The sequence below is a fragment of the Mesoplodon densirostris genome, chromosome 17 (genome assembly GCF_025265405.1).
Source record: "Mesoplodon densirostris isolate mMesDen1 chromosome 17, mMesDen1 primary haplotype, whole genome shotgun sequence".
In the NCBI taxonomy this organism is placed as follows: Eukaryota; Metazoa; Chordata; class Mammalia; order Artiodactyla; family Ziphiidae; genus Mesoplodon; species Mesoplodon densirostris.
Genome location: NC_082677.1, coordinates 21,794,497 through 21,815,576, shown reverse-complemented (window position 1 = coordinate 21,815,576; position 21,080 = coordinate 21,794,497). Strand labels below are relative to the sequence as shown.

General features: G+C 42.3%; 1 protein-coding gene across 1 annotated transcript in view; it reads left to right on the top strand.

The window, feature by feature from the left end:
* The first annotated feature begins 206 nt into the window (after nucleotides 1–206).
* Nucleotides 207–21,080, top strand: part of GTF2F2 (general transcription factor IIF subunit 2) — a 143,241-nt gene continuing 122,367 nt past the window's right edge. The window contains exons 1-2 of the mRNA XM_060080141.1: nucleotides 207–451; nucleotides 13,617–13,690. Coding sequence (XP_059936124.1) covers nucleotides 386–451; nucleotides 13,617–13,690 — 140 coding nt within the window. The 5' untranslated portion in view covers nucleotides 207–385. The remainder of the gene's footprint in view (nucleotides 452–13,616; nucleotides 13,691–21,080) is intronic.

Here is a 21,080-nt window from a genome sequence, read left to right as displayed (position 1 = left end):
TTTTTCTGTTTTGACACCTTCTTTCTTCAGTTACGCTGACCTAGTCTTTGAAAGTATTGCTGACGTTTTGGCCCATCCCACCTTATGCTCTAATCACTCGGGCACAGCCCACGGCAGTAGCCACACCCACTCAAGAAGTTGCCCGCTCAGGAAGTTTGTCCGCAGCAGCGCGCCGTACTGACGGCAGCAGCGCGCAGGCGCAGTTCCCGGCTCCCGGCGGCGTGTTCCTCTTTTCCCGGGATCCCAGCGTCCCAGTAAGTGGACCGCGACTCTTCACAGTCAGCCTCCGGCTCCGGCTTACCCTGTGCTCCGGTCCCTCGCCCCGCAGTCCCCCAGCTTCCGGGGCCGCTGCTCTGGCCCGCACGCCTCCGCCGGCGACAGACCCATGGCCGAGCGCGGGGAACTCGATCTGACAGGCGCCAAGCAGAACACCGGAGTGTGGCTGGTCAAGGTAAGGTTTGCGCGGCTCCCGCTTGCGCTCCTCAAAGTAGTTTCAGTGACTTGAGACTGTCCCACCCCGTGCGCCTTTTAAAGCTCTTTACGGCCTTCTCATTAGAGCTTCAGTTATCTTGAGAGGCAGGACTGATTATTATGCTCGTTTGCAGACGAGAAGATTAGTTGAGGGACGCCCAGTGTTTTTCAGCCAATTAAGAGCCCGAACCTGCCTGGCATGGATCTCCTTTCCCCACGACCTGGTTTTTCTGGGGCCCTGTCTTGGCGTCCCCCAATGTGAGCGGTGCATTTAACCCCAAACTGAAAAATTTCTGAATCTTCTCTTGGTGAAACTGATTTTAGTTATCAGTCTGTATAAGGAAGTTGAGTGTCTGCTTCCTGTTAGAATTTTCTCAGCCAGAAAGTAGAACTGGTCTCTGCGTACCCTTAAAGTGTTCTTTTAGGTTGTTGGTTCTTATGAAGTTCTCAGGAGAGCTGAGAGAGCTCTGAACTCAGGGAAGGAGAGGCCGTGGACTGGAGTGTTCTTTTAGAGCATGACCTGGTCTCGTGAAACTGTCAGCAAATGTGTTTCGTTTTGTTTTGTTTTGTAAAGACAGCAATCTTGATTAGCCCTTCGTGAGCACAGTATTTGTGCTTTACTTTTTCATATTGGGGAGTGTTGTCTTTTAGGAGGGTTTCATAAGACATATGTATGTTCAAAATGTGATTGTGACAATATCCGAAACTCAAGTAAAATGTAGGGACCTTGGTTTGTTAGATTTTTAAAAACTTATATCACACAGCTGAGTTTTCATCAGTTAAATCTGAGAGGCCCGTCCTGTCTGCCTCTCTGAAGTAGCTCTCTTATGCTTATTCGCTGGCCAGTCGAACCTGTATTATACTCTTCAAAGCACTTGCCAGAGTCCAAAGTGATTCTGTGTTCAGTGTTGGTTACCTCCTTTTCCCCAGCACATGCACAGTCACATTTCGCGAGACTAGGCTCCTTGCCTGTCACACCCCGAACTGTGTTTGGCACATGGTAATAGCTCAGATATGTGATGAATGAATGAATGAACTCTTATTCTTCATTGCTAGCCTTAGTCTCTGGTACTCATTTGACTTATCATGGCGATATCAGTGTGATTTAAGTATCCTGGAAATCAAAGAGGAGATTATTATGCCTAGAGTAGAGGCTTGGGACTGTATACTGTTACTGTCACATTGTGAAATGGGGATGTTTTAACTTTAGTCCGCAAGAAGTGAGGAAACTTTTGGAGGTTTTTGAGTAAGGCAGGGATGCAAATGATTCTTCTAGGGGAAAAAAAACCTTGAAGGGAAGATAACAAAATTAGTCAAAATTAGAAAATTATCACAGGATCATAGGCATTTGATAGTGAATTCTAAGGAGTTAGGGAAACTTTTTCAGCAAAAGTTGTCAGGATGTGGTGATTGACTAAATGAGGATGTGAAAGAAAGCAATGAATCTAAAGTTAAGAAATTTTAGTGTTCTTTCATATATGGCCATTTGAATACATTTTATCACTTTAAAAAGAACTCACCTCAGACTAATGATTTGTTCTGTTTTATAAAGGTAGTTATAATGTTTCAATTATTTATTGTTTGCTGTATCATTGTTTCCTTACATCAATTTGGCCTGCATTATTTCTTCTTTTTCTAACCTTATGTATTAAAGAAAAATAACAGGCTTGCAAATACTACATCTTTCCAGAGTGTGAAAGGACTTTTTTTTTTTTTTTTTGCCAGTTCTTATTCTCTGACAACCTTGTCTCTTAAAGAGGATGAGAATTGCTATCAAATACTTTCTGTTCTAAAATCCATTCATGTTCCCTCTTTGTTTGACAACTTTTATTTCTGCTTTAGTTAAAGGAATGCTAGTAGGCAGTGAGGTTTGATGTGCACACATGTCAGATAGTTTGAATTTGTTTCATTTGCGCTGGGATTAGCATCCAGTATGATTTTCCTGCCCTTATCCTAAGCATATTTGGATTTTTATCTCTGAATTATAGGAATAAATTATATGAGAGCTTCAAGTTGTAATGGTTAATTTCATTTTCAGCTTTCTTTGTGTGATATTAAAATATAACATGTTGTTTATAGAGTTTATTTTCATTCTTACCCAATTAGAATTTGTGAATAGAACTACATACAACTTTAAACCTTTTCAGTACACATTAATATTTCTTATAAATAATGCCTTGAGTTCTGATCTTTGAGGATCATTTGTTGTAAAATACATGAGTTTCTTCCTAGAGTACTGCAAGTTTATGGGCCATTTTGTTCATATTTGATTAATTCCATCACTAGACAGGTATGGAAAAGGATAAATACAGTAAGGGCTATACATACAAGATCTCTGAGAGTTTTAAGTAGGAAAAAAGTTGTCAGGTGGGAACAGGGAAGACTTTGGAAAGGTGACGTTTAAGAAGAGCCTATGGAGTTGATTAGTTAGAAAAGACTTCCCAGCAGGGCTGGTGAGTGTGTTCAGGAAAAGGCAAATATAGTGGAAGATTGTGTACCAGAATATCCACTACCTGTAACTGTTCTGGCCTAATGAAATGCCCTTTCTGGAGTTTTGAATATCTTAAATCTACAAGAGAATGATGATCTAAATAAGTTTTGATAGATAATAGACATGATTGGATTTTACTTCACAATAGATGTCACCTGCTAAAAAACATAAACAGCTGCAGTTTTTACCTGGTCAGGGAGCTAGTCCCTTGTAGTTTGCATTGCCCTATTTCTGTTGCTTAGTCTATGCCACTGTTAGGTTGCCAGCTGATCACACTACTACTACACACCTGGTACCAAGTCAGGATCTAAAAATGATATTTAAAAAGTTTGTAGCATAGTTCTTTTGTTTGGCTTCCAATATTTATGTATTTCTTTAAAATTTATTTATTTATTTATTTATTTTTGTCTGCGTTGGGTCTTCGTTGCCACATGCAGGCTTTTCTCTAGTTGCGGCAAGTGGGGGCTACTCTTCGTTGCGGGGCGAGGGCTTCACATTGCGGTGTTTTCTCTTGTTGCGGAGCACGGGCTCTAGGCACGTGGGCTTCAGTAGTTGTGGCATGTGGGCTCAGTAGTTGTGGCTCATTGGCTCTAGAGCACAGGCTCAGTAGTTGTGGCGCACGGGCTTTGTTCCTCCACGGCATGTGGGATCTTCCCGGACCAGAGCTCGAACCTGTGTCCCCTGCATTGGCAGGTGGATTCTCAACCACTGTGCCACCAGCGAAGCCCGGCTTCTAATATTTAGACTTCTGGAAAAAAAATCATCTTATCTAGTTATGATTGGCAGGAGGGTAGGGTACCTGATGAGGAAGAGGGGGAGATAAAGCTGGCAGGGTTTTTAGGAGTGGTGGGGTTTTTGTAAGTAATGAATGTCATACTGGAGCTTGAATGATAAGAAATGCTATCTTTTGAGGGAAATGGACAGGTGGAGGTACTGACAAGCTCTGCAATGGGTCCAACCAACAGCTTCCTAGCCAGCAAAAAGGTGTGTTTCAAACCCCATCGGCCTTCCTCTTATAAGCATTTTGATTGATACTTGTTGGAGGAGGGGATCAGGACAGGAGGGATGGACACCATCCCCTGTGAATATTGGGTCCTCCATTCAACAACTCAAATGCCACCAAGCTCAACTTTTATTTTTTCACAGACAGTTAAACAGTTGGACATTGGCAGCCAGAGAGAAAGCTATGTACCAGGGAGAGATGAAACCGGAATGGGTGATACCCCAAAGTCTTGCAGGAGAAAAAGGAACTTACATTTATAATGTACCAAGTATTTTGCACAGCAAACCTGTGAAATAGGTACTAATTATATTTTTCAGATGATAAAATTGAGGTTTCGGGAGGTTAATTATCTTGCCCAAGCATGGAACAGTAATTCAGATTTAGGTCTGCTTGGCTAGAAAGCTTATGCCAGGAATAGGAAATGTCTTTTTTTCCCCTTGGTTTTCTTTAATGAATCATCTCCTTGGAGACCAGAGGTGAGGTGGGGGACTTTGTTTTTATGGCCTTGGGTCTTCTCAGCTCCATATGTTGACCTTCAAGAAAACGTGTGAGTAGAAGCTGCCTGTCATAGATTGGGTTCCCAGGAAGCTGGTTCTGAGGAGGAGGTTAGCATGCAGAGGTTTGTTATGGAGTGCTCCTGGGATCATCACCTATGGAAGGAAAAGGACTTATGCAGGATTGGGCACAGCGTGGTTTGCCCCAGGAACAGTGGGCGATCGTGGCCAAAGGGCCTGTCTTCAGTGGAGGCAATTCCACAGAGAGCTAACAGCTGAGGGCTCTCTGTGGTCGCTCCCAGCAGCTAGGGGAATAAGGCCTTCAATCCTAAACGAGGAAAAGGGTGTCACATCAGTGTCTAATACAGTGTCCAATACTCTGGGAGAAACAGGGCTTTGGAGACTAGTAGTTGGGGAACTAGATACTTGATGACGCAAAGTTGGCAAACAAGCTTAGGGGAGTAACTACTGTATATATCACCTTAGCACCTTGGCTTCAAAGGCACTGTTGACCTTACAATTGACCTGTAGCTTGAGCGAGTGGATTGATTCATCCAACAAGCTTTCAGTGATCGCCAGTCATTGTTCTAGGCTCTGAGTGTGTTATGGTGAGCAAGAACAGACATGGCCTGGGCTCTGTAAACTAGGATCTGTAGTCTGCTGCTGGAGAGAGACATCAGTCAAGTCCTAAGGAAGACAGTTCCAAACAGATAAGGGCACTGAAGCAAGGAGTACTGTTTTGTGAGTGTGGATAGCAAAGGAACTTGACTTGGTCTGGGAGGTCAAGGGAGTTTCCCTGAGGAAATAATGTTTAAGTGAGTCATTTTCTGGTCTTGGGAAATCTGAGAAAACATCCCTGTACCCATTATCTTGTCTCTATCTCATTTTCTTTAATGAATATGTAGACAGTGGAAACAACACAGATATCTCACAAGTGACATGTTGACAAGAGTGTTTTGTGGAAATTTACTAAGAATAGAATTCAGCTGCTCTCATCCAGAAACAAAGGTAATTATGTGTGGAGATGATATGTTAATTAGCTTGACTAGTGTAATCATTTCACTGCATATATCAAGTCATCATGTTGTACACCTTAAAAATAAAATATAATGTTTTAATTAAAAATATCAGCTGTCCAGGGGCTTCCCTGGAGGCGCAGTGGATAAGAATCTGCCTACCACTTCAGGGGACACGGGTTCCATCCCTGGTCTGGGAAGATCCCACATGCCACGGAGCAACTAAGCCCAGACACCACAACTACTGAGCCTGCGCTCTAGAGCCCACGCGCCACAACTACTGACCATGAGCCTAGGGCAACAAGAGAAGCCACCACAAGGAGAAGCCTGCACACCACAACAGAGTAGCCCCCGCTCGCCACAACTAGAGAAAGCCTGCATGCAGCAACGAAGACCCAACGCAGCCAAAAATAAATAAAATTAAATCTTAAAAAAAGAAAAAAAAAACAATAAAAATAAAAATATCAGCTGTCCAAAAAAAAGTATTTTGGAGCCTTGAAACCATATATACCATTATTTTTTCCTTTTCCTTTTACGTCTTTTTTCACAACTTAATGGGCTGGGACTTCTGGGAAGCCCATTTCCGTAAGCTCTTGGTGTAGAAAGTTATATATGATTGACATAGTATCCTCATTGTATTCTGTTTTTCATTACAAGGGTGTAGTGTTTTGGCAACCTTTTGAATTAAATAAGCTGGTAGGCTTACCTGGGAACTTACTTTTTTCTTTTTTTTGGCCGCATTGCCCGCAGCATGCCAGATCTTAGTTCCCTGACCAGGGACTGAACCCGTGCCCCCTGCAGTTGGAAGCGCAGAGTCTTAACCACTGGACCACCAGGGAAGTTCCATGGGAACTTACAGTTTTATTATAATAATGATGACAATGCAGTATGAGTTCCAAACTTGTTTTTATCAATTAACTTCTGGGATGTAATCTTTTTTTAAGTTGGCAATTGCTTGTATTAGATACAGTTATTGTACTGGATTTGATTCTTAAATTTGTTTTAGTATATGATATATACTTAGAACTATTGTCTTGTTGTTTGGTGGCTTAAATTGTAGTCTCCAGCAGTTTGATCATAGAATCTTCTGACCTGGTTAATGTATTGAAGAACAGTGGTCTCATCAAGAGCTCCAGAACATTCTTTTTTTTTAAATTAATTATTTAGTTTTGGCTGCATTGCATCTCCGTTGCTGCATGCAGGCTTTCTCTAGTTGTGGCAAGTGGGGGCTACTCTTCGTTGTGGTGCGTGGGCTTCTCACTGCAGTGGCTTCTGTTGTTGTGGAGCACAGGCTCTAGGCACGCGGGCTTCAGTAGTTGTGGCATGCAGGCTCAGTAGTTGTGGCTCGCAGGCTCTAGAGCACAGGTTCAGTAGTTGTGGCGCATGGGCTTAGTTGCTCCGTGGCATGTGGGATCTTCCTGGACCAGGGATCGAACCTGTGTCCCCTGCATTGGCAGGCGGATTCTTAACCACTGCGCCACCAGGGAAGCCTCAAGAGCTCCAGAACATTCTTGTCTTCCCTTTATCTTAATAACATTTCAGGGAACCAGCAATGAGGGGACAGTGGCAGGTTGGAAAATGCTCCACTCTACTATTGGTGTTTTCCTCTCTTCCCCCTTATTTTAAGGTAGATCTCTGAAATAAGGTTTCCCTTTGAGAATGCAGTGAGATTTATTAAAATTAAATTCTGTATCCTGGATTTATCCTAATAACACCATCATTGTCATTACATTAACATTTCTTCAACAACATCTAGTCATTAAAATAATAACTCTGTTCCTACGGTGTGCCAGGCTATTCTAGATGCTAGGGATGTGTCAGTAAACAAAACACACGAAATATCTACCTCGTGCAGATTGCATTCTAATGGGGAGCGAGTATGGACAATAAACAGATATGTATATAGCAGGTGATAAGTGCTCTGAAGAAAAACAAGTCAAGGTAAAAGGTGTAGAAGGTAGCTGGGGATGCTATTTTAATAGCGTGGGGAAGGGCCTCACTGATAAGGTGGGCCTTGAGCAGAGACCTGAAGGAAGTTATGGGGATGCCCTTAAGATATCTGGAGGAAGAGCATTCCAGACAGAAGTAACAGTGAATCAAAGGCCCTCGGATGGGATGGTGTTGGGAATGTTCACAGATCTGTGTGATTAGAGTCGAGTGAGTGAACGCAGTAGGAGGGTCATGAATCCATAGATCCGTGAGGCCATGGATTGCAGAGGGCTGAATCACCTAAGACATTATAGAGGATTTTTACAGTGAGTGACATGGGAATCGAGTAGCCATAGAGAGGCAGCTTGGCATGCTGATTGTGGAGCTAGACTGCCTAGGTTAGAATCCTGGCTTCCCACCGCCAGTAATTGTGAGACTTTGGACAAATGATAACTTTATGGTGCCTTAGTTTCTTCATCTGCGAAATGGCATAATAATAGAGCTGTTATGAGTATTAAGTGAAGTAAAAATTTAAAGTGCTTAGAAAAGTACCTGGCACGTGTTAAGCACTGTGTAGATGTCTGTTAAATAAATTGAAAGGCTTTGAGCAGAACAGTATCATGTGACTTAGGTTTTAATATGGTCACTCTGGCTGCTGTATTGAGACTAAAGTGTACATGGGCAAGAGTGGAAGCAAGGGAATCAGGAGGCTATTACAGTTAAGAGATGGCTATTACAAGAGATGATGGTGACTTGGATTAGGCCGGTAACCCTGGAATTGGTGAGAAGGACATGGAGTCCGGATATAATTTGAAGGTGTTGCTGACAGGCTATGTCAGTTAATTGGATGTGGAATGTGAGAAAAAAGGAGCTATTCAGGGTAACTCCAGTTTCAGACTGAGTGCCTGGAAGGATGGAGTCGACTTTTACTGAGATAGGAAAATTGCAGGAGGAACAGGTTTATGACGGAGAAATAAGAGTTCTGGTGTGGATATTTTGAGTTTGAAATGTCTAGTGAATATTCAGATGGAGAGTTTGAGTAGGCAGTTGGATATATAAGTTGGGATTTGGAGGGGAGAGCTATACATTTGGGAGTTGTCATTATACAGAGGGTATTTAAAGTCAAGAGATTGGATGAGATTACATAAGATTGAGTGTGGATGGAGAAGAGGAAAGGTCTGAGGACTGAAATCAGGGCCCTCTGAGGTTAAGAGGTCAGGAAGATGAGAATCTAGATGTGTGGAGACCAAAAAAGGAGAGTCCAGAGAAGTAGGAGGAAAATCAAGAGAGATTGGAGTGACTTGAAGCCAAGTAAAGAGTTTGAAGAAGGAGGAAGCAGTAAGTTCTCAAATATTGTTGATAGGTCTGCAAGACGAGGACTAAACATTGGCTTGGCGATATGGCGAGCTTTTGTAACCATGGGAACCAGTTTCAGCAGAGTAGTAGAGGGGAAGCCTGTCTAGAGCAGAACAAAGTGGCAGAGGAGGAACTGTAGTCAGCCAGCAGAGATGGCTCTTCAAAGAGCTTTGCTGTATAGAGAGGCAGAGAGACAGGACAGTGGGTGGAAAGGATTATACAGCCTGCCCTTGCCAGGTGTGTGATCATGAGTCACTTTGCTAACCTCCCTGTGCCTCAGTTTCCTTATTTGTAAAATGGAGACGATAAAAGGATTGCGTGAGAGTTAAATGGTTAATATATTTAAAACATTTAAAAGAGTGCTCGTCACTTCATGTATTAGTTATCTATTGCTATATAACATTATCGCCACAGACTTAGTAGCTTACAATAGTGTGCATTTATTATTTCATAGTTTCTGTGGATCCGGAGTCCTGGTGTGGCTTAGCTGCGTCCTCTGCTTTAGAGCCTCTCACAGGATGCAGTCAAGGTGTCAGCCAGGGCTGGACTCGCAGCTGAAGCTGTGCCTGTGGAAAGACTGTTTCCAGGGTTCCGTGGCTGGCAGAATTCAGTTCCTCTAAGGTTGTGGGACCGAGGGCCTAAATTCCTAGCTGACTGTTGGCTGGAGCCTGCCCTTAGTTTCCTGCCACATGGGCTTCGAAGCAAGACAGAGATCACAATCTGATGTAACCTAATCACAGAAGTAACATCCCATCCATCACCTTTGCCATATTGCATTGACCAGAAGGAAGTCACAGGCCCTGTTCTCACCCAGGGAGAGGCAGTTACACAAGGGTGCGAATATCAGGAGGTGGGGGTCATTGGGGGCCATCTTACAGTCTTCTGCCACATTTAGTAAGCGCTCTGAGTGTGAGCTATCACCGTCATCATTGTTACTGTGATGGGGGAATAATTACGTAAAGGGAGTGGAGGAAAGGGTAGAATTGAAAGAAAGATGTCCTTGATTAGACTACAGGGAAAAATTCAGTGCACACCTGGAGGGATTGGCCATACATAGTTCATCTGTTAAAAGGGGAAAGCAGGGCTTTCCTGATGGCACAGTGGTTGAGAGTCCGCCTGCCGATGCAGGGGACACGGGTTCGTGCCCCGGTCTGGGAAGATCCCACATGCCGCGGAGCAGCTGGGCCCGTGAGCCATGGCCGCTGAGATTGCGTGTCTGGAGCCTGTGCTCCACAACGGGAGAGGCCACAGCAGTGAGAAGCCCGCGTACCGCAAAAAAAATAAAAAATAAAAAAAAAGGGAGGGGGGAAAGCAGAGTAAAAGCCCCACGTGTGGCTAAGCGGTAGATTGATTGATTGACTTTTTGGCCAAGCGGTATGGCATGCAGGATCTTAGTTCTCGAGGCATGCGGGGTCGAACCCGCGCCCCGTGCAGTGGAATCTCGGAGACTTAACCACTGGACTACCAGGGAAGACCTAAGTGGTAGATTTGGAAGTATCCTTTTGATTGTTCATCTTTCCTCAGTGGAAGAGGAACGAAGAAGTGTTACATATTTGAGGAGTGAAGAGAACATGTGACCTGTCTGCAGTGGCTTTCCCACTGCAGGTGAGAATTGACCAGGGAGAGGGCGTTAAATTGCCTGGCATCTTGAAGGGCTTACTTGATGTTAGTAGCCGTGTATTTCAAGGGAGACCGTTGAGCATGATTGTTTTTCTTCAGCTGCTCAGGTGCAAGTGTGGAGGAAGAATAGCACGATCAAATAAATAGATAAATTAATTAATAAAATAAGTAGTCGTATAGCTTGGCTTTAATCAGGATTAGGTTCTTCCAGGCCAGTATGATGGAGGGAGTTAGGGGCAAGAGAATGGTTATAATGATGGGTTGTAAAGTGTAGCTCCGTTAAAGAGAGACGTGAGGACATAAGCAGACAGATGTAGAGTCTATGATTTGAGGGATGGAAGAATTGTTGGAGTCGAAGTACTGAGGAAAGGGCTAGGAAGTTAGGAGGTGGTGGTCAGAATTGTTCCTTGAAATACAGTTTGCGGAAAGGGGTACTGTTACTGATAACGAGAAAGTCTTACAGTATCTAAATGTAGGGCTCGTTTGAATCAGTAACTTGGAATATGATGAAGAAAAGCCACCATCTTTCCCCTAAAGACTTTGTTAGGGAATACAGCTTGTGATCGCTTGGTAGAGTAGGCTGCTATCTGTAGAACAGAGTTTTCTCTTTGTGTTAGAGTAATTGACAAGAAGGTTCCCTGGGGCTAAAAATCGAAGGCAAGCAAGAAGCAAAGGCTTACTTGTTAGGCAGTATTTCAGGATTGAGGCCATGAGGTAATAATTTACATAGTTCAAGGATTCAGGGTTTTATTTGATGTTGTAGCAGTATTTGTCCAGATCAGTTTCAGATCTTGTATTTAGCTCTGGCAGGTAATGTTGACATTTGCTTCTTTGACTAACCAGTATCCTCTTGCTCTGACACTGTAACAGCACGCTGCGTCTGCAGTAAGTGCTTAGGGCTCCCTCTTTTCAGTTTCTGTGACCCTAATGGTGTTGACTGTCCCTCACCAGAGGTGTCTTTGACTCAGGCTGACAGTGCAAGGATCTCATCTGTGGGTTCAATTATAGGCCCAAGGAAGGACACATGACCTAATCAGAGCCACGAGAGACAATTACAGTTTTGCTGGGGATTTGGGGAAAGAGAACTCTTGCTCTTCAGAAGCGGCTTCAGCCATCTTGCTACACAAGGGGGAAGGCTGTCAAAGAAGTGAGTCAGTGTGGTGAGAAGAGACGAGATGGTGAAAGAGGCCTGGTTCCATCATTTGAGCCCTTAATCAAGCCACTTTAAAACTACCTCTGGAATTTTTAGTTACTTTTGCCAATAAATCCTCTGTATGCCCAAGTGGGTTTTCTTCTCATTTGTAATCAAAGGAGACCTAATAGGTAGATACAGTTATCAGAAGGAGTTTGCCAAGTCCTCTAAGCATGCATAAATAAGTGGAGTGCAGTGTAGTTGAAACTTTAAGATGGGGAATCTTCAAAACCCCTTTTCCTTTAGGATCTTTTACATACTCTTATTTAGTTGTATAACAAAGAGACCATCTGACCAATCTGGAGTCCTCCTGTGGCTGATGCTAGCTAACCATGTCATTTCAACCCCCTGAGCCTCGGTTTTCTTATCTATAGAATGAGGAGAGCGGTAGCAAATTTTGCAGGGTGATTGGGAGGATTAAATGGCATAGTGGGTGGAAAATGTGTAGCACTGTACCTGACACTGTTGGTTCCCTTCCCCTTCATCTTTTCTAGCATATTGTCTGACACAGTAGTTGTTCAGTATATTTCAGTGTAAAGAATGAACAAATACCATTAGGATCTTCTTTTATTCTTGAAGTTTTACTATATCCAGAGCACTGCTATTTGTTTGACTAATGGTCAAGTGGTTCTTCTTGCAAAAGAAATTGTGCTAGATAGAATTTTTTTTTCCTTTGCAGCCTTAGAAGGTCTCTCTGACTCAGTTACACATTCATGTTCATTGTCATCATTCCAGGATTACTGTGGGAAATAATAATGACACCTGACACTCACTGAGTGCTTGTTTGTGTGAGGCATTATGCTTCATCCTTTATATGTACATATAAAGGATGAAGCATACCTTAAAAGTATGTACTGATTCCCGAGTTCAGACTACTTGTTAGAAGAAATGAGATAAGGTCCATAGTAGACATTCAGCATATATTCCCTTAATCTTTTTGAGAATTAAAACCCTTCTGATTACATATATCTAATTTCAGACACAACACAGTTAAGAACATAGATGCTGGAACCACACTGCCTGGATTTGAATCCTGGCTCCTCATTTGCTAATTATATACCCTTGGCTAAATTTTATAATCCCTGGGTGCTCCAAATCATAATCTGGAAAATGGGGATATTCCCTGGTGGTGCAGTGGTTAGGAATCTGCCTGCCAATGCAGGGGACACGGGTTCGAGCCCTGGTCCGGGAAGATTCCACATGCCATGAAGCAACTAAGCCCGTGCACCACAATGACTGAGCCTGTGCTCTAGAGCTCACGAGCCACAACTATTGAGCCCACGTGCTACAGCTACTGAAGCCAGCACGCCTAGAGCCTGTGCTCCGCAACAAGCCACTGTAATGAGAAGCCCGCGCACTGCAAAGAAGAGTAGCCCCCACTCACTGCAGCTAGAGAAAGCCCACATGCAGCAACGAAGACCCAACGCAGCCAAAAATAAAATTAATTCATTAATTTAAAAAAATTCCCTGTAGAGGTGTGAGGTATAAATGTATGAAAAGTGCATATAAGTGTCAGGAAAGTGCTATTATATAACTGCTAGCTGTTATATTGAATAACTTCTTTTATTTCAGCAGATCCTTCATCATATTGGTCAGAGTTCTAATCTTATACATAATAAATAAATGTAAAATATATAAAAATATAAAATATGACTTTTGAATCATCTTAAGCTCAGTAGTGTCTCTAAATAATATCATGTCAGAGTGTTACGCTCCTCCAAGAAGCCTCTTCTGTAGCCTTTCTCATCTCTGAACTTTTATTGGACTTACCTGGGAACATAAGTTAGCACTTCATTATTGTTAAGTTATATGACCAGTTTTAGTTTTGTGTCATCAACTTGACTGACTTTAAACACTTTGAGAGCTAAAATCATTTATTACATATCTTAGTACCTCTTTAGTGCAAAACATATAATGAGAGCTTGCTACTTAATTAACAATTATTACAGACAGAAAGTATATATAGAAGCCGTGTATCACTTTATGTTTAAAAAGATTTGTTAGCATCTAAAACATAGTATAATAGTGTCTCATTTTGTTTTAGGTTCCTAAATATTTGTCACAGCAATGGGCTAAAGCCCCTGGAAGAGGTGAAGTTGGGAAACTGCGGATTGCCAAGTAAGTTATTTATGAATTTTTGACATTTTATAAAACTTTTATGAATTTTTTTTACAAGTGCTTTTAAATGTAATTAGAGTTCTTTTTCAAACAGAGAATTTACCTGAAAAATAAGAAGTAATGAGCATGCCAAGGCTTGTCAAGAGATGATTAGGTGCCCTGTAAGGATTCGTGTGTACGCATGTGTACACACACACACACACACACACATTCCTCTAATGAGAGGTGTAAATATCAAGTAAAATTTATTGGTAAAGCCTATTGGCAGTGAAGTAGCAGAGTATGTAGTTACCTGATCCATCTATCTGCTCCGCATCTTTGAGGAGGTACGCTTGAGTTGGGCATAACTGGATGCACCAAGTTAAGGGCTTCAGGAGAAGGATTTTTCCATTGTGCCACCGTACCTATTTATAGAGGCTTTGGAAGAGGGTAGGGAACATCTGGTAAACAATGTAAGAGTATTGTTTCCTGGTTGAGAAAATAACCTTGTTAGAAAAGGAAGCCTCCATAGCTCAGCTGGTGTCAGCCATAGCCCTTGTGTTCCCCTCTTACTGTCCATTCATTCTTAATCCAGCTCTAATCAGATTTCCATGCCCACTACTCCATTCAGATGGCTCTTGTATACCACTAATATCCACCTCTTTATCACTGAGTTTTTGTTTCATAACAAACCACCCCAAAGTTTAGTGGCTTAGAACAAAACCATTTTATTAGCTTATAATTCTATGGGGCCGTTCTAGACAGTTCTGGTTGAGGCTGACCTGGCTGGTCTTCCTGGCTAGAATGGCCTCATTTATGTGTCCGGTGGTTGGCTTGCTGTCAGCTGGGGCAGTTGCCACGTGTTTTTCATCTCCAGCGTGCTCCTTCACGTGGTGGTGAAAGAGTTCCTAGTAGCAAGAGAGAGGGAAGCCCCACTACACAAGCGCTTTGCAAGCTTGTGCTTGCATCATGTTTGCCAAATGTAAATGTAGCTTGCAGTAGACTCTACCTCTTGATGGGATTTGAGGCAAATAATTTGTAGTCCTAAAATGTTTTTTTTTTTTTTTTTACAATCTACCACATCCACATTCTTTTTTTTTTTTAAGTTTAAAAAAAAATTATTTATTTTATTTTTGGCTGTGTTGGGTCTTCATTGCTGTGCGCGGGCTTTCTCTAGTTGCAGAGAGCAGGGGCTACTGTTCGCTGTGGTGCGCAGGCTTCTCATTGCATTGGCTTCTCTTGCTGTGGAGCACGGGCTCTAGGCACGCGGGCTTCAGTAGTTGTGGCACGTGGGCTCGGTTGTTGTGGCACTTGGACCTTAGAACGCAGGCTCCGTAGTTGTGGCACACGGGCTTAGTTGCTCTGCGGCATGTGGGATCTTCCCAGACCGGGGCTCAAACCCACGTCCCCTGCGTTGGCAGGCGGATTCTTAACCCCTATGCCACCATGGAAGCCCCTACCACATCCACATTGTTAAATCTAAGAGTCAACCAACAGCTCTTCTCAATTGACCTTCAGCAGAATTTGACATAGTTGATCACTTCTACCCTCAGACCCTTTTTTTTCACCTCACTTTTGAGATGTCACTCTCTTGCTGGCTCCTTCTCATCTTCTCAATTTCTAAATGTTATTTGGACACCCTCTGGGTTTTGTTCTTTGGAGGGGCAATCCTGTGTCCTTGGATGATGTCGTGTCTTTAAAGTAAGAAGCTTCGATACTTTCGTGGTTTATGCCCTAAATATCAATATTTTTGTTCTTTATCTTACTTGCATTTGTTTCAGACAAATCTTTTAATTCTTCCTTTTGTTTTCACAAGATATTTATTGGAAATGGGCATGCTTTTATATCCAAAGTTCTAATGTTAGGTAGAGGGAAGTAATATCTTCTTTCCTTAAGAAACAGCTACACATTTAATAGCAGAACCGGGCTTAAATTCAGTCCTTTGAGTAGTAAGAAAACTCCAACAGGTTCCAGTGCCAGCTCCGTCACTTACTATCAGTGAGACTTTGGACAAATACTTAATCTTCTGAGTTTAGATTCGCTACCTTTCCCTACCATGAATATTGCATTCCTGAAAACCTCTGTGTAAAGAAAATACCTAGTTGAGGAATGTAAAATCTTTTGGTTTGGGGAGGAGGGAGCTGGTATGGGAAACAGAGTTAAAGGAGCCAAGCTCTAGGGAAACCTATGTAAGCCCTAAGTACTGCTTTCATCCCTAAGGTAAATATTAAAGATAGCATGATGAATAAACAGTAATGGGTGTGCTGTGATCACCTTTTCTTGATCACCCTTTGTTTGGAAGAAAATTTCAAGCTTGTCCTTAGTTTAAAGCAGATGTTTTACATAGTTACATCTAATATGCACGGGGAGGCCGTATCCCTACGTCATGACCAGTTTACATGTCTTACAGCGCTGGTTTACATATTTTTCCTGTGTAATTATTAATAGTGTCTCCTCTTTCACTCTCCAGAGTGTCCTGGTTTTGGCAATAAACTGTATGTTTGCCCTTAATATTAACAGATGTGTGTATGTGTATTTTATATGTAAATAAAAAATCCAGCAGATTTTCCACCTAACATGAAATATAATCTTGCCGTGTAGAAGAGCTAGATGCTTTTAATGGTGGGAACAGATTTTTAGCAGTTGCTATCCTAAGATTGCTATGGAAATGCTTGAAACCAGCTTGTTCTGGAGTAGGTCTACTGGCTATCTTATTTATGTTTCTAATTTACTTAGTTTTCATTCTTCTTTACTGATTACTAGATTCACTATTAAACAAGTGTAGGATGAGCAAGGAATGGCTTAGCAGTGCCTGTGACTAGGTTATCGATACTTTAATTTCAGCTAAATATGACTCATCAAGGTTTTGTGGCTATAAACAAAAGGCTCCATTAATAGATGATCGTTGTTTAGAATGAAGTGGGATGCTAACCCCACTCTTCTTTGCCAGTGAGCTTCCAGAGCAAACTTTGTGTTCAGTTTTTAGTGCTGCACTTAGAGACATGGACAAATAAGTTCATTCAGTGGAGTGAGACTAGGACAATGAGAAAACTAAAATCAATTTCCTGTGAGGAACCATCGTTTGAAGGCACAATGGCTGTTTAAGAGAAGACCTAGGGCAAACCAGTGAAACTGTCTTCAAATATTTTTAAAGACTAGAAGATGTATGATCAACTATTGATCCTTAGAGGCAGATTAACCATTTGGTGGGTTATCTGTGTGGTTGAAAAAACTTATATTTGGGTAAAAAATGAAAAATAGCTAAGGTTTTAAAAAGGCAGTGTGGTATACCAATAATGAGTATGGACTCGGGAGTCAGTCACCTCTGGGCTTTGTCCGGGCCTTGTCATTTACCAGCTATGTGACTTTGGGGAAGTTGCTTATTACCCTCTCTGTTTCCTCATCTGTGAAAAGGAGATGGTATTAATACCTCATAGGTTAAGTGCATGTAAAATACTCCGTAAGTGTTCACCTGCTGTCATGCCCCACATACCACAAAGTACAGGCAGTAGACTCTGCATCATGCCTGGCACCTCCCCTCCCCGTCAGCTCTCCCAGAGTTAAGCAGCAGCACCAGCTTGCTGTGCAGTAGGCCAGAAGCTAGGAAGAAATACATGGTGTGGACGTTGATTCCAGCAGAGACGGGCACTGTGGAGTAAAGGAATCAAGAGAGGCAGAGGGGAGGGGGAACACATGCTGCTGGGAACACATGCAGCTCTTCCCAAATTTGGTTCTTTTAATACCTGAAAAAGGGAGAGTCCAGAATAAAATGAGAGTAACAGCTTCTTTCAACAGTTGGTAACATTTGGGCCATTTTTGTCAAGCAATTCATGCCATGTCCCTAAATCACTGTACTTGGACTATTCTTATACCTTTGGACATCTGATGTGTACTGCATTTTAATTGGTTTATAGTTTTGCTTTAGTTTGTTTAATTTTAAAACCAGCCTTTCTACATTACCATCCTGCCTCAGAAAGCTTCAGTTTTCAAAATGTTTGATACATGTCATATTTTACTGACAGTCATACAGTTTGTACTAATACGGCTTCTTTCAGAGACGTTTAATTTCTAGTTTTATTTCTAAACACACTTAACTTCTGAGGTCATATCGGGGCCCACTAATAATAGAAAATGCGCAAATAAAAAAATCAGTGAGATAATTTTTTGTTATAAAAACTGACTAAGTTTAGAACAGTGTTATACTGTTGACAGGAGTTTAAATCAGTACAAACTTTCTGAAGGGCAGTCTGGCAAAACATATATGTATATGAATGCACATATATACATACACACATATACGTATATATACGTATATAATACACACACACAGGCACAGATACACACTGCTGATCAAAACAAAGTAGAATAATAATCCCACTGTTTCCTCTGCCGGTTAGCTCACAGTGCAAGCATTATATTCAGTTCTTGGTGCTGCCCTTACAGAAAGACACTGAGAGACTCAATTTATCATCATTTATTCTGATGTTCAAATTGTCCAAAGTTGAGCCAATGGAAGCTCCTTCTAGCTGGCACTCGTGATCTTTGTTTTCATTATTGTGGTAAAGAATACATATAAAATTTACCACCTTAACCATTTTTAAGTGTACAGTTCAATAGTGTAAGTCCCACAGACTTTGGGCATGTCTTCATCATTCTTTGAGCACTTACTTTTTGTTAAGGAAAGATGTTTTAGACTCATCTTGTACATTTCTGTCTGAGCCCTGGAGTCAGTCATTTCTCCAGAGAGCCTTGGTTTCCTCTAGAGGAAAATGGGATTTGGAAACTAAGCTCTGGACACCACAGGTGCTCATGGCTGCTCCCAGACCCTCTAAGTGGGTGTATATGAACACACACCTACCTCTAGGTCTACATTTATTTTTATATTTACATGTGTTGAAAATCATGAATTTATACCAATACCCAGTTCTAGTTCAGCACTACAGGGTGTGTTCTAGTTTCCTCCCTTTTCATATTTGTACCTCTTTCTGAAAGTGAGAAACCTGGTTCCTGTTATTCTTAATATATTCACTTATTTGTTCAGGCCCTTGTTCTTACTTGTTCAGAGTCCCCCACTTCTCCCCGCATTGGTGATTGCCCTCCTCACCCTTCTTGCGCTATAGCAATCCTTGTTAGGCTGTTGTTAACCTTTGCTGCCCTCCACAGGGATGCTCTCTCTCCTCAGCCCTTCTAGGCTTCCACCCCCTGTTCTGAGGCTGCCCTCTCCTCAAAGCCATGCCTCCTTACCCCACTAGGGCTCCAACAGCCTGTTTCAGGCTCTCCTTCCATGTGGATGCCCTCGCCCCACTAGGCTCTGACCCATTTCTTGTTGAGCTGTTCCGTTATGGGGTGCCCTCCTTTACCCCACTGGGCTCTGGCACCTTGCCCCGGCCTGCCCTCTCCACCCGGGCTATGATTACTCTGCTCAACCCACTCTGCAGATGCCTACCTTGCTTGGCCTCCCCTAATGGTTTTTGAGCTATATTGTTCAAGAAGGGGACATATGAATAGGAATTCAAAGTGAAACAAAACAAAAACCACAAAAAATCCTGTGGAGCACAGGGTTATTATTATTATTATTTGGTTGGTTTTCTTATCCTGAAGAAGCAGGTGATTTATGGGTTATCAGTGATTAGTGAAAAGTCTGGCCCCATTGGTGTCAAATCTAAGATGTCTTTTAAAAGTGTAAGAAAAAGGAAAGACATTAATGTTTTTAAAAAAGGCAAGAGGAGCGAGGTTGGAGTCTAAAGAAGTATCTGTGGAGTCTTGAGAAACAGACTCAGAGTAACGAGAAACATTATGAGACTTTCAGTGAAAGGGTGGGCCAGGTGTTTACTTCATCCATTTCTGAAGATATTACTGTGTTTTACCATAGTGGATGTTCATAACTTTGACCACAGATCATCATGGAAAGGGTATATTTTAGTTATAATGTAGAATGACAAAAGGTCATGTATACTTCATACATTCATATACCAAGACAAAGCAATACATAATCCTTGTAAAATAAATTTTAAGTTTTCAAGGGTTAATATTTATTTTAGAAAATTAACTCATCCACAGTTGATCAATCTCTTATCATTCCAACTAAGGTGCTATTATAATATATACAGTTGTCCCTTGAACAATAAGAGTTTGAACTGCACAGGTCCACTGATTACATGGGTTTTTTTCAGTCAGTATATGCTACAGTACCACACGGTGTGCTGTTGGTTGAATCCATGGACGTGGAACCATGAACACAGAGGGTGTCGTCCACCCTAACCCCTGCATTGTTTAAGGGTCAACTGTATATGAAAAGGAAGTTGACCTCCCCTCCTGTGTTCCCTAATTGCAGCTGGGTGATTTCTAGTCACTGACGGGAAATGGCAGCATGATCTTTAATCCATCCTTTTTCCTTTGCTGCCCACTTGCAGTCATTTCCTCTTCTATCGGTTTTGCCACGCACTCCTCCTTGCATTCTACAGCTGTCTGGTTCAGGCCTTCATTACTTTTTATATGCCTTTCTGCATTAGCCTCAGTTCAATTCAGTAAACATTACGTGAGTGCCTTCTGTGTCTTTACCTTTGCTTTGCCTACAGTGCCTCTCTCTTAGGGTAGCTAAATTAAATTCCTCTAGAAGGAAAGTTCTGGAGAGATAGGGAAGGGACTGTAGTGAATTCAGTGCCTGACTGTGCACGTTGAGGGGATTGTTGTCATGCTGAATTGGGAGCACATTGTTGCCAGATCTTCCGGTCTTGTAAGAGAAGCTGGAAATTCATTATTCTTATGTGAAATCTTAAACTTTTTTCACCTCTGTTCTAGGTACTTCCCCAACAAAAAGAAGATTGACATTGTATTTTAATGTATGAAAGACTGGGAATTCCTACAGTAAACAAATCTCTGTAAGAATCTGGAATCCTTGGGCCTCCCTGGTGGCGCAAGTGGTTGGGAGTCCGCCTGCCGATGCAGGGGATACGGGTTCGTGCCCCGGTCTGGGAGGATCCCATATGCCGCGGAGCGGCTGGGCCCGTGAGCCATGGCCGCTGAGCCTGCGCGTCCGGAGCCTGCGCGTCCGGAGCCTGTGCTCCGCAACGGGGGAGGCCACAACAGTGAGAGGCCCGCATACCGCAAAAAAAAAAAAAAAAAAAAAAAAGAATCTGGAATCCTTAGTCTGGCCTAAAAGGCTCTTTACCACTTGACTCCAGCCTACCGTTCACTGATGTTAGAAAGAATATGCTGGATACTTTCTCATTTCTGGTGTTTAGGTGGATTCTTCTCTTAGCCTGGAATGGCCGCTTGTTGTCGATCTCATCCCCTACTCAGTTCATCTTTTCCTAGCTTTCATATCTGCATTTCTATGACAGTTTGTTGTACCTCTGTCTTGAAGTTACTGTCCTGTTTGTAGTTGTTCATGGATTGGAGCTGTCTTTTT